Source organism: Orbicella faveolata, unplaced genomic scaffold (genome assembly GCF_042242905.1).
Source record: "Orbicella faveolata isolate gen_17 unplaced genomic scaffold, um_ofav_v1 contig_13, whole genome shotgun sequence".
In the NCBI taxonomy this organism is placed as follows: Eukaryota; Metazoa; Cnidaria; class Anthozoa; order Scleractinia; family Merulinidae; genus Orbicella; species Orbicella faveolata.
Window position 1 is genome coordinate 30,401,870 of NW_028301540.1, and position 13,131 is coordinate 30,415,000.

General features: G+C 41.2%; 1 protein-coding gene across 2 annotated transcripts in view; it reads left to right on the forward strand.

Annotated features, from left to right (window-relative positions):
• The first annotated feature begins 3,992 nt into the window (after positions 1 to 3,992).
• The window catches only part of LOC110054331 (solute carrier family 22 member 15-like), a 10,562-nt gene continuing 1,423 nt past the window's right edge, over positions 3,993 to 13,131 (forward strand). The window contains exons 1-9 of one of the 2 annotated variants that reach the window (XM_020760715.2): positions 3,993 to 4,571; positions 5,674 to 5,861; positions 6,695 to 6,934; positions 7,508 to 7,723; positions 9,426 to 9,560; positions 9,990 to 10,114; positions 10,651 to 10,759; positions 11,296 to 11,368; positions 12,317 to 13,131. The exon at positions 12,317 to 13,131 is cut by the window's right edge and continues 1,423 nt beyond it. In XM_020760715.2, the coding sequence (XP_020616374.1) occupies positions 4,296 to 4,571; positions 5,674 to 5,861; positions 6,695 to 6,934; positions 7,508 to 7,723; positions 9,426 to 9,560; positions 9,990 to 10,114; positions 10,651 to 10,759; positions 11,296 to 11,368; positions 12,317 to 12,502 (1,548 nt within the window). In that variant the 5' untranslated portion in view covers positions 3,993 to 4,295 and the 3' untranslated portion in view covers positions 12,503 to 13,131. The other variant, XM_020760716.2, reaches the window with a different exon arrangement.

Sequence of the window (13,131 nt, forward strand, 5' to 3'; positions counted from 1 at the left end):
AAAACGACGATAAAGGTAGAATTATCGAGTGCGTGACTTTAACTCTAATAACTTCTGATGAACAATTTTTTTTGTAAACCATCTAAACCTTCACGCATAGCTTACATGGCCGAGTTCCGTTCTGTTGACTGCAATCTGAACGCGTAAATATTTCTTTCGATGGAAGCAAAAGAATTGCAACGTTAATCCGTATTGCCCGTTCAACTAAAACATTAATATTCTTTATACAGGGGGTGGGGACATATAGCGATCTATACGTAATCTTGGAACTTGATCACTTCAAGGCCACAAAGTGAATCCTTAGTTAATGGATGCCACACCCTGACGCGCTCCTAAAATGCACGTTTCTGTTTTGCTGCAAATTTCTGGCTGGCAGAATCACCATGGCCTTGTTAGCCAAGTTTTTCATCACAGTCTCGTTTGACGCCATTTACGTCTTCTCCGCGGAGTTGTTTCCAGCTGTTGTTAGGTATGCTGATATCTTACGATTGACAATTGTCTAGACTATGGTGGTAAAATTTGTCTGATCTACTGCAAGTTGTTAAAGGAAACCAACTGATAACAGGGTTTTTTTTTCCCTTTCTCTTTTTTTCCTTTCGAAACACTGGCATGGGCACAAGTTCAGGAGTGGGACGAATTGAATCATTTTCCTCCTCTTACACCATTTGGTTGGTGAGTCTGAAAAGTTTGTAATGCCCTGTAATTTTGATCGTTCGCTCGTATTTTTGTAAAAACCTCAGTTTTAGAATCTGTGCGTTTCGTAACATGATTCAGTAAAGTTTTACCTTACCTACCTATCTTCACTAATCCTATGCACACGCGCGTGTCTCAGTGTGTCACGCTTAAAAATTCTTGCTGGTGGGTAGAGCTTTTCGGCATTATTTCAACACATCAACATGCTTATTTAAACATATATCCTAATTAACAGATGTCCGACAAGTTGGTTAATAGTAGAAACTAATACCACTTACAATCCTTGCTTTGATTGACAGACCCGAGTCCGTCCTCTTTTGCCCTATGGAATCATGGGTCTTGGTGCATTTATGGCAGCCGTGCTGTGTATTTCACTTCCGGAGACTAAAGACCAGCCTACAGCTGAAGTCGTGAGCGACACAGGAAGTGACGTCATAGTCAACGAAGGCAAAGAAGAACAAGAAGGAAAAACAGAGTTTACCTCAAGGCTGTAACTGAAGCAAACTGGTAGCGCTGCAAATAAAAAAGTCAACCAGCTACCATGTTTATAGATTGGTATTTAAGTGATTTTACGTTGTATCCCTATGTGCTTGGAGGTGAATGTTCTATGATGAGGTCTATCTCCCAAGTATACGAACAGCTTCGTATCGAAGTTAGTTGGCGTTGGACGTTTTAGCAAGTGACTGTGCTAATGAATAAAATATGTTTTTCATTTACGGCTATTAACCCTTTACCCCCCAAGGCGAACGGCAGTTTTTCCCAAATCGGCAAATAAAGACACTCTGCCTGTGTACAATATACCATTTGAAAGCCACTGATCAGCTTATTTAAGAATTTACATTAGCAGCTATGAAGGAGGAAGACATTTTGAGAGAAATTGCTTTAAAATGCGAAAATGAACGACTTCAAAAATGTATCAATCTTCTACTATATTAAGTATACCCCTAAACTATAGCTTATTTAGAAGGTCTTAGTGCATAGCTTAATATGAAACAAGTCTTGCATTCCTTTTGCATCCCCAAAAAGGAACTAGAAACTTGTGGGGGTGGTCAACCAAGCCTTCTTAGATAGGAGGGGGTCACAACGTTATGACTTCAATGAGCAGATCTTCACAAGACAATTTTTGTGGCCAAACTTTATAGAAATCTATCAAATATTCACAAAGTTATGACGTTGTGTGCCAATTGGCACTCTTGGGGAGTAATTTTAGCCGAAAATTATGTTAATGCACATCCTTGCACTTGACGGGATATTGTGCATTTTTCAGTTCACCCTGCATGAATTCTGTTGCGCGTTTACCATCGACATGGCGCTCTCGACTGAGCTTACTGCTCTCGCTGTCATGTACCTGTGCTGCATCGAAGCTTGTTCGCATGATTCTGATTGCTCAGACGAAATCACTTCTGATGTTCAATGTTGTAATGGCCATTGCATCCACAAACACTCTCAATGTTATTCACTCGTGCCGATATTGAGTCTTACCTTTCTTGCTGTGGGTGTTGTTATTATTTGCATCATCGGTTGCTGCAGTTGTTATCCTTTCTGTCCAGGCTTCAGACAATACCGATCACATTCCATGCGCACTTATATCATCGAAGGTCGACCGTTGTATCAGCAGCTCACCTCGGATCCTTCTACAGCAGACATGGCTGAAGCTTCCTCCGGTTTTTTCTACCCCCAGTTTGTTCGGTTCCATCATGGATACCCGATGTATCAGCCTATTTATGGGCACCCTAACCCTTACCCGTTAAGGCAGCCCGGAGATCACTGGTGGCATAGGGCAACAAACGTGGGACAACTTACTGTGCCTCCTATGACAGGACAGCTCGCAGAGTGAGGTAAACGATCGTATGAACACAAAAAGGCCGGATAATTTAAAATACGAAATACCTGTCATATGAAATTGCTGCAGTCGAGAAAAAAAAAACAAGAAGTTAGCAGTGGGAAGGACTAATTCTCCTCGAGCTGCAAGACACTCTAATCAGTTTGGACTATCTATATGGGAAGGTTGAAACATTACATTCGATAAGCAAATCAAATTTGCAACAGAGTTGTTAATATTGAAAGTTTATCAGCAAAGAAGCTTCACACAAAAGAGGTCGAATTTATTGCACGGAATATATAACAGTCTACAATGCTTAGTAGTCTTTTGATTGGATGGTTTGCAAGAAAATTGATTGAAACATGATTCTCTGACTGAGCATTTAGTAGGAACTCTAGTGGAAAAAAGGGCTCCATAGTAATCTTCCGTGGAGCAAGGTTTGAGTTTTCGATGTCATATCAGAGAAATATGTCAAAGAGTTACTTCAGATCAATAACGCTTTAAGGATTGATGCAGTATTTTTTATTTTTTCCCTTTCGAGTGACTGGTCAAACCATCCCCATTTTGCCAGAGCTCATTTTCTGTACGAATAAACTGATCTTTTACTGATTCTCGTTTGCAGTTTAAGGGTTTTATCACTAGTTTACTTGTGTAAGCGTGTTGTGCATGTGATATCAGTGACACTTTCCAAAATGTAGGATAACGTCCATAGGGTTGTTAACCTGACCACGCTGCGTAAAATCGTTACTGAGTTCTAAGGTTACGAATTCGACCATTTTAGAATTTCTGTCCAATTCAGGGTTAACTCTGTTTTTACGACTGGGAAGGTTCAGTGGTCCAAAGGGAAAACAATATAAAAGAAAACCGCTGTGTTCTTTTGGGGCGGGGTATTTGACAATATATAACACAATTCTTTGATGTTGTTGATTTGTATAGTGTTTGATGGTAAATATTAAGTCTCCCTTGTGAAAAGTTTGTCGCTTCTATGGTTAAATAATATGTAAAAGAATTTTTCTTGGCACAGCGGAAACTGAATAGGCTTTTGTCGATTGTGGTCGTAAAAATAGGTACCCAAAGGGTACATGAGGGTACATGTATGGGATGCAGACTCATTTGCATTAAACGGACACGAGCCGATGACAATAGTGTTTCGTTGCATGTCTTACATATCATCTGCAGCTATTCTTCAGAATCAGCAAAACGCTCCCGAGGGATTGAAGCTCTCTGTACGACATTGTTAACTGCTGAACTATCTGAACTGGAACCAATTGCTCGACATCACCGAGCCGTACGCGCGGGGCTGAGACCAAGTCCACAGGCGAGACCGGCCGGAGCCAAATTTGAGAAACATAAATAAAAGAAGTACTGTATATTCAAAACGAAGTTACGTTGCTTTTTCATTTCGTGAAAATCAAAACAGCCAGATTATGCTAACAGAGCTAAATTTAGACAAAAGTTAAATTAACATTATGCCCGGTTTGCTAAATTATGTCAAGAATTTAATGCTAGTATAATTTTTGAAAACTTCCGAAGAGATCTTTGGTATTTCGTTAAAAGTTTTTGGTGAGGTATAACAAACAGGCTGAGATTCATTGTCGTTTAAAGAAAAATCCCTTGTTTGTGTTTTGCGAACAGAAATAATTTCGAAGATTGAAGGCTTCAGAGTCCGTCACAAACTGGTCCAATACCCCTGTCACGCGTCACGCATTGCGTAACGTGACAGGGTAAGGGCCAGATCAGACCTGGTAAAGGTCGAGAAGTCGCTGGTAAACCTTCTGTGATGGATACAGACGAAATCCTGGAAGAGATTGGAAGCTTTGGATTCTTTCAAAAGCGAAATTCTTTACTTCTTGGTCTTATTATTTTCGTGCTGACTTTCCAAACGGTTTCAATGGTGTTCATTGGCGGTGAACCAACATGGCGTTGTGCAGTAAACAGCTCGGTTTGCACACGGAATGGTACGATCAGTTTCGACGATAGCTATTATAACTCAAGGTGCAACATGAGTTCTGATGACTGGGAATTTACAACTGAGTTTACATCTATAGTCACTGAGGTGGGTCGTTTTAACACTGTTAATAGTGCCTTCATGCTGAGCTTGTTTAGTTGGCCCATCAGTAACAATATTTATATGCGTGATGATGAATTGTATTTTGAATGACACAGTGGAAGCAGTTTTGGAAAAACGTGGCCCTGTCCAGTATTCTCATAGGCGTACGGGCGCCTTCAGACTTGGGGAGAATAGCGCTCAGGTTAGCCTGAGCTCTCGATAACGGAAATGAAACACGATACTCCATCTCTGCAAAATGCAACTGCAGACGTCGATCAGTAGACTGCAGACTGCCTGGCCGGGTCTGAATGCAGTCTGCAAATCTAAACCGCGCAAACTGTGCTCAACAGATGCCAGCGATCGGCAGATCAGCAGCAGAACACTGCACAGATGGCCATTCAAGAGTTTCAAAATCGGTCAGTGTAAAACGCAGACTGCTGACTGCAGACCGGGGATAAAATGCAGACTGAGGGTAAAATGAAGACTGAGGGTAAAATGAAGACTGAGGGTAAAATGAAGACTGAGGGTAAAATGAAGACTGAGGGTAAAATGAAGACTGAGGGTAAAATGCAGATTGACGGTAAAATGTAGACTGAGGGTGAAATGTGGATTGAGGGTAAAATGTAGACTGTAGACTGCAGACTGTAGACTTTTTAACTTTGACTTTTTGTTTCCGTTTCCATTATTGATAGCTAACAGTAAACAGGCCAACTGGCATGGAGCATTATTTAGGCTAATCTGAGTGACATTCAGGCTAACAAGAGTGATATTCATGCAGTCTAACAGGTCGGAGTGATATTCAGGTTAACCTGAGTGCAGACTTTCACTGTGATTAGATTGATTATAACCCTGTTTACAGTTACACTCAATAATGGATTTGTCTGTAGACTGCCTGCAATCTGAATTTTATCCTTGGTCTGCAGTCTGTATTTTACCCTCTGTCTGCATTTTATCCCCAGTCTGCAGTCTGCCTTGTACACTGACTGGTTTCAAAATGGATTATGCATGAAAGTGTGGCAAAAGGCAGACTCTAATTGACATGAGTGTTTATCATCTAATAATTAAGTCACTGATTTGCAATAATTGTGACCAATTGTTACATTCTTAGTGGACCCTGGTTTGTGGGAAGGAATACTATGCAAGTCTGTCTCAATCAGTGCTGTTTATTGGATGGATTCCGGGAGCTTTTATTATTGGACGACTGTCAGACAAGTTTGGTCGTAAGCGTGTTTTATTCCCTGCTATCTTTGGGGTTGCTGTTGCTTCATTTGCAAGCTCATTTGTTTCTGTGTTGTGGTAAATGATACTTCCATTTTATATCCTTAATAATCAGTTGAAGTCCACCCCATGTCAATCAATGGTAGCTTTAGTTTTACTCAGTTTTACAATTGGGAAGTAGATCAAGAAAATTCATTTTCTCTTCATTGAATACCTTGGTCTACCTTTACTGATATAATTTTAGACTATTTTTGTTTGGAGGGGGAAGGGACAGGATGGATTATTCTTCAATCAAACTTCATGAATATAAGGACATCAAAAGAGTTCAGAAAAATTGGGTGGGGCGTGCAACCCATCTCCCAAAACCCTTACTCTATTAATTTGAAGGCCAAATCTGTGATTTTCCCTACCCTTTTTAGGACCTGATCAAAAATTTGATACCCTATTTAAAACCTAACTCTTCAACAATACCCTATTTCAGACCTGCCTTATAATATTTATTAGTTCCATAGTTCAGACCAATGTTAAATGGGAGTCACCCCCTGGGAAGTAGGCGAAGTCTGCATTGTAGCATGAAGGGAAGAGGAGTATTTCTACTCCCCCCTGGATGGGATGCTAGTCTATCATAGGGTCATACCCCAGCATTAAATTTGCCGGTACTCATTTATATTTATACACCTGGGGGAGAGAGAAGCTATGAGAATAAAGTGTCCTGCCAAGGACACAATGCACCGACCCTGGCCACTTAGGCTTGAAGCAGGACTGCACGATTCGTAGTCCAGCACATCTCCCACTAGCAGAGTATTTATACAGTAACTGATTAGTAGTAATTATAATTATTGGGTAATAATATTATTTAATATATATTCTCTGAGACAAAGGGAGTCACTTGTTTTGTGTTTGTTGTTTAGGTTGTTTCTGACACTACGAGGAATAGCAGGTTTCTTTCAAGGAGGAGTTTACATCACTCTTTATGTGCTTGTGACAGAATTTGTTGGACCAAAAGATCGAGGTTTTTCTGGGACTTTAGTGTGGATATTTTACACGTCGTCACTCATGGTGCTGAGTGGATTAGCTTATGGGATAAGGAATTGGAGAACTTTGTCAATTGTCATTTCAGCCCCTGCATTTCCTTTGCTGATTTTTTGGAGGTGAGCCATAAAATTTGATTTTTCAAGTATTAAATCATTCCAAAGTTACAAGTTTAGGATGCAAGGGTTGATCCAGGGGGATCTGAGTATCTCATATGCTGTTAATTTTTTGCCTTAATATCCTGCAAGAATAAATGATTTTCCTAGATACTTGATTGTCCTGTTTTATCTGGTCTATTAATATCCCATATTCCATTACATTACCTCCCCAAATATCTTGTATTCCATTACTTTTTCACCTAAATACCCCATATTCCGAAAACCCCTAATAGGGCCTCTGTTAGGGGGCTGAAGGGGTCATGAGACTTGTGCCATAGGAAATTGTTAAATTTGTGGCACAGGAAGGCTGGCACTTTTAAGACAGGTAGGTTGGCAATTGTTTTCATGTGAAATGTGACAATATGTAATAGGTCTGTAATTGTTCCATTAATTTTGTACTCAGTCGAAAATATCTCAGGTTACACAAAAAAACACATTTTGTGGAAATGCATTCCAGGGCGACAACAATTGTAGCTTCTTTTGTCTTATTTGGATCTGTGCATTTTTTATTCAGTGACTCTTATACTCTTCAAGGTGGGTTCCAGAATCCTGTCGATGGCTGATAGTTCACGGGAAAGCCGGTGAGGCTGAGAAGGTGTTATCATCAATTGCTAGCTTGAATAAAAAACAGCTACCAGGTGATAAACTTTCACTGGAACACAATGAGGAAGCCATGAAAGAAGGCGGATTTTTTGATCTGCTTCGTACCAGAAAACAGCTTTTCAGGACCCTGATTCTTTGGTTTGCATGGTAAGAGGACTTGTTGATTTAATCATCTGTAAGCTTGTTTTATGGTTCGATCTCCTCCAGTCAGATAGGCTCTAAGCTCAACATACACATTAGAATGCTCTCTCAGAGAGGTGGGTTAGGGTTAAACTAACATTTCCCCCAGGGTAAAAAATATTACTCCTAGTTGATTAATAATATTTTTATTAATTATGGAACCCACCAATAGTATTAGATAACCACCTATACTGCTAGCAGCTGCTTTTTTTCTGTATGAGTCACTTAGGGACTGGTCAAAAAGTAGGGCGGGGGGTGGGCTGGAGCATTTGAAAATGTCAGGTGGTTAGAAAACACATGACCCACCCCTTCCATTTGACACAAAACTGAGTGACCCACCTGTAAATGAAGGTTGAAAGTAACATTACCCACACCCTATAGACCCTTTTCATAAATGGCTGCAAATTTAAAATTCTTTTGTATGCATATAAATTAGCCTAACTAACCTCGTTTCAGAGTAAAAATTCTTTTGAACTACCAACTTCAAAATGAGGTTAGTAATGCTAATTTAATACTTGCAAAAAAATGTATAATTGGCTGCCATTTATGAAAGTGGTCTATAAAACATGACATTTTTGGTTGCATAATGCAACAAAATAGCATTTTGTGTAAGTAATTGTGTCATCACTTACGTTTTAGAACAATACAAAATCATCTAAAACTAATATTTTTTACTTTCTTTTACTCTTGCAACTTTATGTCATGTCAGTAAACTCTAAAAAACAACCTTAAACTATGCACACTTGGCCTCCAGCCTGTTATGCGTGGAACAGTGATCCATCTAGAAAAAGGCTGTAGTGAGTCTTGGGACTCACACAGCCTGGAAGCTACGGGTCCCAGGCCCAAGATTGTGAGTCCCAGATCTCTGAACATGTGTCCTGTACCCTTGGGGACGAATACCATGTAGACACAAGTTGGCCATTTGGTGTTCTTGAAGACCAGCATGTTGAAAGAGTGCAGTATTTTTAAAATGTCTGCCCTGGCCTACTCCTTGCTCAATCCATTAGACTTCTTAACCTTCGTACAGATTTTACAATATATGAAATTGTGATCTCTCTTGTACACCAGCCAAGTGTACGTTTTCAACCACAGCTCAAAAAGTTTTCATCCTTTGGAACTGCAAGGAGTTACCTCTGTTGTTGATTGTGTCAAATGTGTGCCAATTCCTGGTATAAAACCGGATGACCTACCCCTATGGGTAGACGAAAATTGAACGACCCACCCCTTACAAAGGACTCAAAAACTGATGACCCACCCCCTCTCTGCTCAGCCCACCCCTCAATACTTTTTGACCAGTCCCTTAGACAAGTGTTTAGCCATTGCGAATGCAAAAGGGTGGTATGGCCAAGAGGTGCCACACCCATGTCTTGTCCCGTTCCCCTTTAGGCTAAAATATCTCACCCCTGCTGAATTTTGAGAGAAAAACAGACTGAGTCTTATAAACTCCAGTCTGAATAAAACTTTACTGATGACCTTTATCTAATATCTTGTCATAATACAATATGCTTTAAACAAATGAGAAATAAGTCACTAGACAAATCTATCAGATCAATAGGAAAGGATATTTCTCTCGACTAATGCGCCGCCAAATTCTCTGAGGACTCACATTTGAAGAATGAAGGAGAATAAAATGGAACTTAGACTGTTTATTTTAAACCTCCTTTTTTAGGTTTACTAATTCCATGGTTTATTATGGAGTACTGTTGAGTGTTGGAGTGCTTGGTGGTAGTCTCTATCTGAATTTTTTTCTCACAAGTGCCATTGATATTCCCAGCAACTTTTTTGTGATCTGGTTCATGAGTTGGTAAGTGTGGAAATCGCGGTCCATAAGCCAGTCAGGTAGCTGCCAGTCAGTCAGGTGGTGGGTTAGTCATTTAGTTGACCAGCTGGACACCCAAACAGCCAGAAAGCAAGCGAGCCAGCCAGCGCCACAGTCAAGAAGACAGCTTGACAGTCAGTCAGTCATGATCATCAGTCCGTCAGTCCGTTAGTCCGTCCGTCCGTCCGTCCGTCCGTCGGTCCGTCCGTCAGTCAGTCAGTCAGTCCGCCAGTCAAGCATTTGGTCAGTCGAAGTGCCCATCACAAGCAAAGAAAAGCTGCGAATACGTGTACACACGTATGTGACTGTCACAGTGCATTAGCTGACTACTTTTACAGTAATTACAGACTCCATACTCACTTTCTAGGTGAAAGCTGTTAATTTGTTTGATTTTTTTTTTTATTATTTCTGTAGGCAAAAAAGATTTTTGTGTCACAATTTTTACGGCAGGAAGAGAGCTTTGACTCTTTGTATGTCTCTGGCAGCAATCTTCTGTGTCATTGTGTCTGTTAGTCCCCCAGCTTCTGACTCAGACAAAGGTATGATCAAGACGTTGTCGATATAGTTGAGCTTCACTGCAAACTTTCAAGTTTGTCCATGTTCCATGCATTCTATTTCCACCCCTGCCATGGTCAGTCATTTTCGCTTCCTAAAGGCTTCCACTGAAAAAAAGAATCCCGCATCCCGCCACTGCTTTTGACTCAATCCTGTCATCCCGCCCCAGTCAGAATATTTATCTCGCTCTCGCCCGGTTAGAGTCGCAGTTCGCGTATCGTAAGTAAACGTGTGATTTTCCTTTTTTTATCCTACACCCCGCCGTCCATTTAAAACTATCCCGCATCCCGTCTGTCAAAATTAACAAATCCCGTTCCCGCCGAAATATTTGTATCCCGCATCTCAACACTAAAGGCCCTGTCATCCCGTGTCCCGCCTTCATTTTTCTCTCATCCCGCATTCCGCCAAACCCTCAATCAGTCACATTGCCCTTATAAAATGTCAGTAATTACAATCTCTTACTTCAGTGCGTCATCAATTCAAGTCTCTGTTGTATAATGTCGGTCTGTTTTCCTTCCAGGTGCCACAGCTCTTCGTGTCATTTTCGCAGTTCTTGGGAAGTTCTGCATAAACGCATCGTTCAGTACAATCTATGTGTTCTCAACAGAACTTCTTCCAACAGTCATCAGGTTGGTTAGCAGATTTTATTTTAATTTTTCTCTGAATATTAAGGCCTAGTCCAGACGTCGTGCTACTGCCGTGCGGAACTCAAATGAATTTGGCCAGGCAGTGGCATGACAAAGAACGGTAGTGGTTTGAAACGTTAAATTCAATTCAATCACGCCCAAGATCGAAAGAAGTTTGCTTTGCTGAAGACCATTTTAAAGGCTAGAAAACAACGGCAGCTGATGTAGCAGGCTATGAATTCAGTTCGGCATTGCAAGAGAACGCTGTTGAAAGCTACGTCGCGCTACTGCCTTGCGGTACGTCAAGGCCTGCCGTGCTAAGGAGTCGTGCCGAACTTAATTCAGCCTTCCAAACTGATTGGTGTCAAACGCCCATGCTACTGCCTTGCTTAAGTCAAATTTAATTCTTATCTTTAGTTTGGCACGGCAGTAGCACGACGTTTGGAACTGGCCTTAGGTATGTTGTATGTGGATCTGATTCCGTTTGGTTAACTTGTTAGGCAATGGAGGAAGCTCAAAATTTTCTTTTTTTTTCGTAGGAACGTCGGAATGGGAAGCATGGCGGCGTTTGATCAAACCGGTGCCAGTATTGCTCCGTTTGTTGTTTTACTGGTGAGGGATTGATCGTTTACTTATAGCTACGGTGCACCTTTACGAAAAAACAAAATTGTGAAGATTAGCTTGGAAAGAAATGGCTAAAGTATGAGCGGTCTCAGTTCTCTTCGGCGTTTTTCCTGCGAGGAACTGTGGAATAGAGGGACTGCCGCACGGAGTTTTTAGTCCGTAGTTGAGCGCGGTGCTTGGACTTAGGCGCGTCCACACTACGCCGGAGAAATTTAAAAACGCAGCTTTATTTCTACGGTTAGGCTTACCGTCCACACTAATCCGTCACGAAAACGGAGCTTTCCGAAAACGTTCTTCAAACCGGAGGAATTTAAAAACGCCGGCTCTTCGTTCTCGTATGGACGGAAAACATTTTGTACACGGAGCTTTTCGAATTAAACGAAGGCGTCATGACAGTCGTATCATTTCTCTGCCCGAGTTTTCCATAAACACAAATCCGAGATGACCAGTTATTGTTGCGTTTTTAAATTCCTCCGGAGTGGTGTAGACAGAGAACATTTGATGCGTTCTCAGAGTGAAGCCTCCGTTTTCAAATCCCTCCAGCGTAGTGTGGACGGAAAACATTTGATGCGTTTTCAGAGTGAAGCCTCCGTTTTCAAATCCCTCCAGCGTAGTGTGGACGGAAAACATTTGATGCGTTTTCAGAGTGAAACCTCGATTTTCAAATTCCTCTGGCGCAGTGTGGACGGAGCCTTAGTTAGCCGCTGAAGTTTTGAGGATCAGTCCTTCGTCGGAGCAAATGAAGAGAATTGTTTTTTTTTTTTTTTTTTTTTTTTGTAATATGGGAGTCTGGAGTTGCACTATTTTATGAAACACGAAAAGCAGTGAAATAATTAGGTTCCAGGCTAAAATTTCCCAAGTGTTTACCGTCCTTGGATAAGCTCCGCTAAACTGTTTAAAGTTTGTCCCGTAAATTTTTGCTATGATTTCTTTCAGGACAAAACCCACCCGGTAATTCCATTTGCTATGATGAGTGGCTTCGCATTTATCGCCGGATGTTTATGTGGCATTCTTCCTGAGACTCTCGGACGACCAACACTCGAAACATTGGAGGACGCGTCTGATGAAAGACCTCAACACAAACCCGCCGGCATTGAAGAACCTCTTACGCCATCTCTTTGAACGCCAGGGGTGTTCTGTTGATCCCAGGGATATTCTAAAAGCTGACAGATCTTATCGAAGTCCGCAACTCAGATCTACTGGCCTTGAAGAACCTCCCCCCCCCCCCCCCCCAGCTTACCTTCTGTCTGAACCCCAGGGGTATTCTCTTGATCCAGGGATATTTTCAATTTATCGCTAATGGAGACATAAGGTGATTGATCATATCGAAGTCCGCAACGCAAATCTACTGGAAAATAACCCAACCCCAGTTTACCTTCTCTCTGAACTCCAGGGGTATTCTCTTGATCCAGGGATATTTTCAATATATCACTAATGGAGACATAAGGTGAAGGATCATATCGAGGGCGCGACTCAAATCTAGTGGCCTTGAAGAACCTCTTACCTTATCTGTCTGAACCCCAGGGGTATTCTTCTTGGTCTCAGGAACATTTCAAGAGACATTAGATTACAGGTCTGATCGAACAAGAACTTCTTATCTCATCTTTTTAAACCATACGGGTATTTTCTTTAAAAACCTAGAGTAATTCACTCCTCATTCTTTCTCTATACAGGGTTGCGACTCAGTCGTATGTTTTTTAAACGATAATTTTTTCACATCCTTGTAAATGTGATTCTTCTGGAGAAAGGCA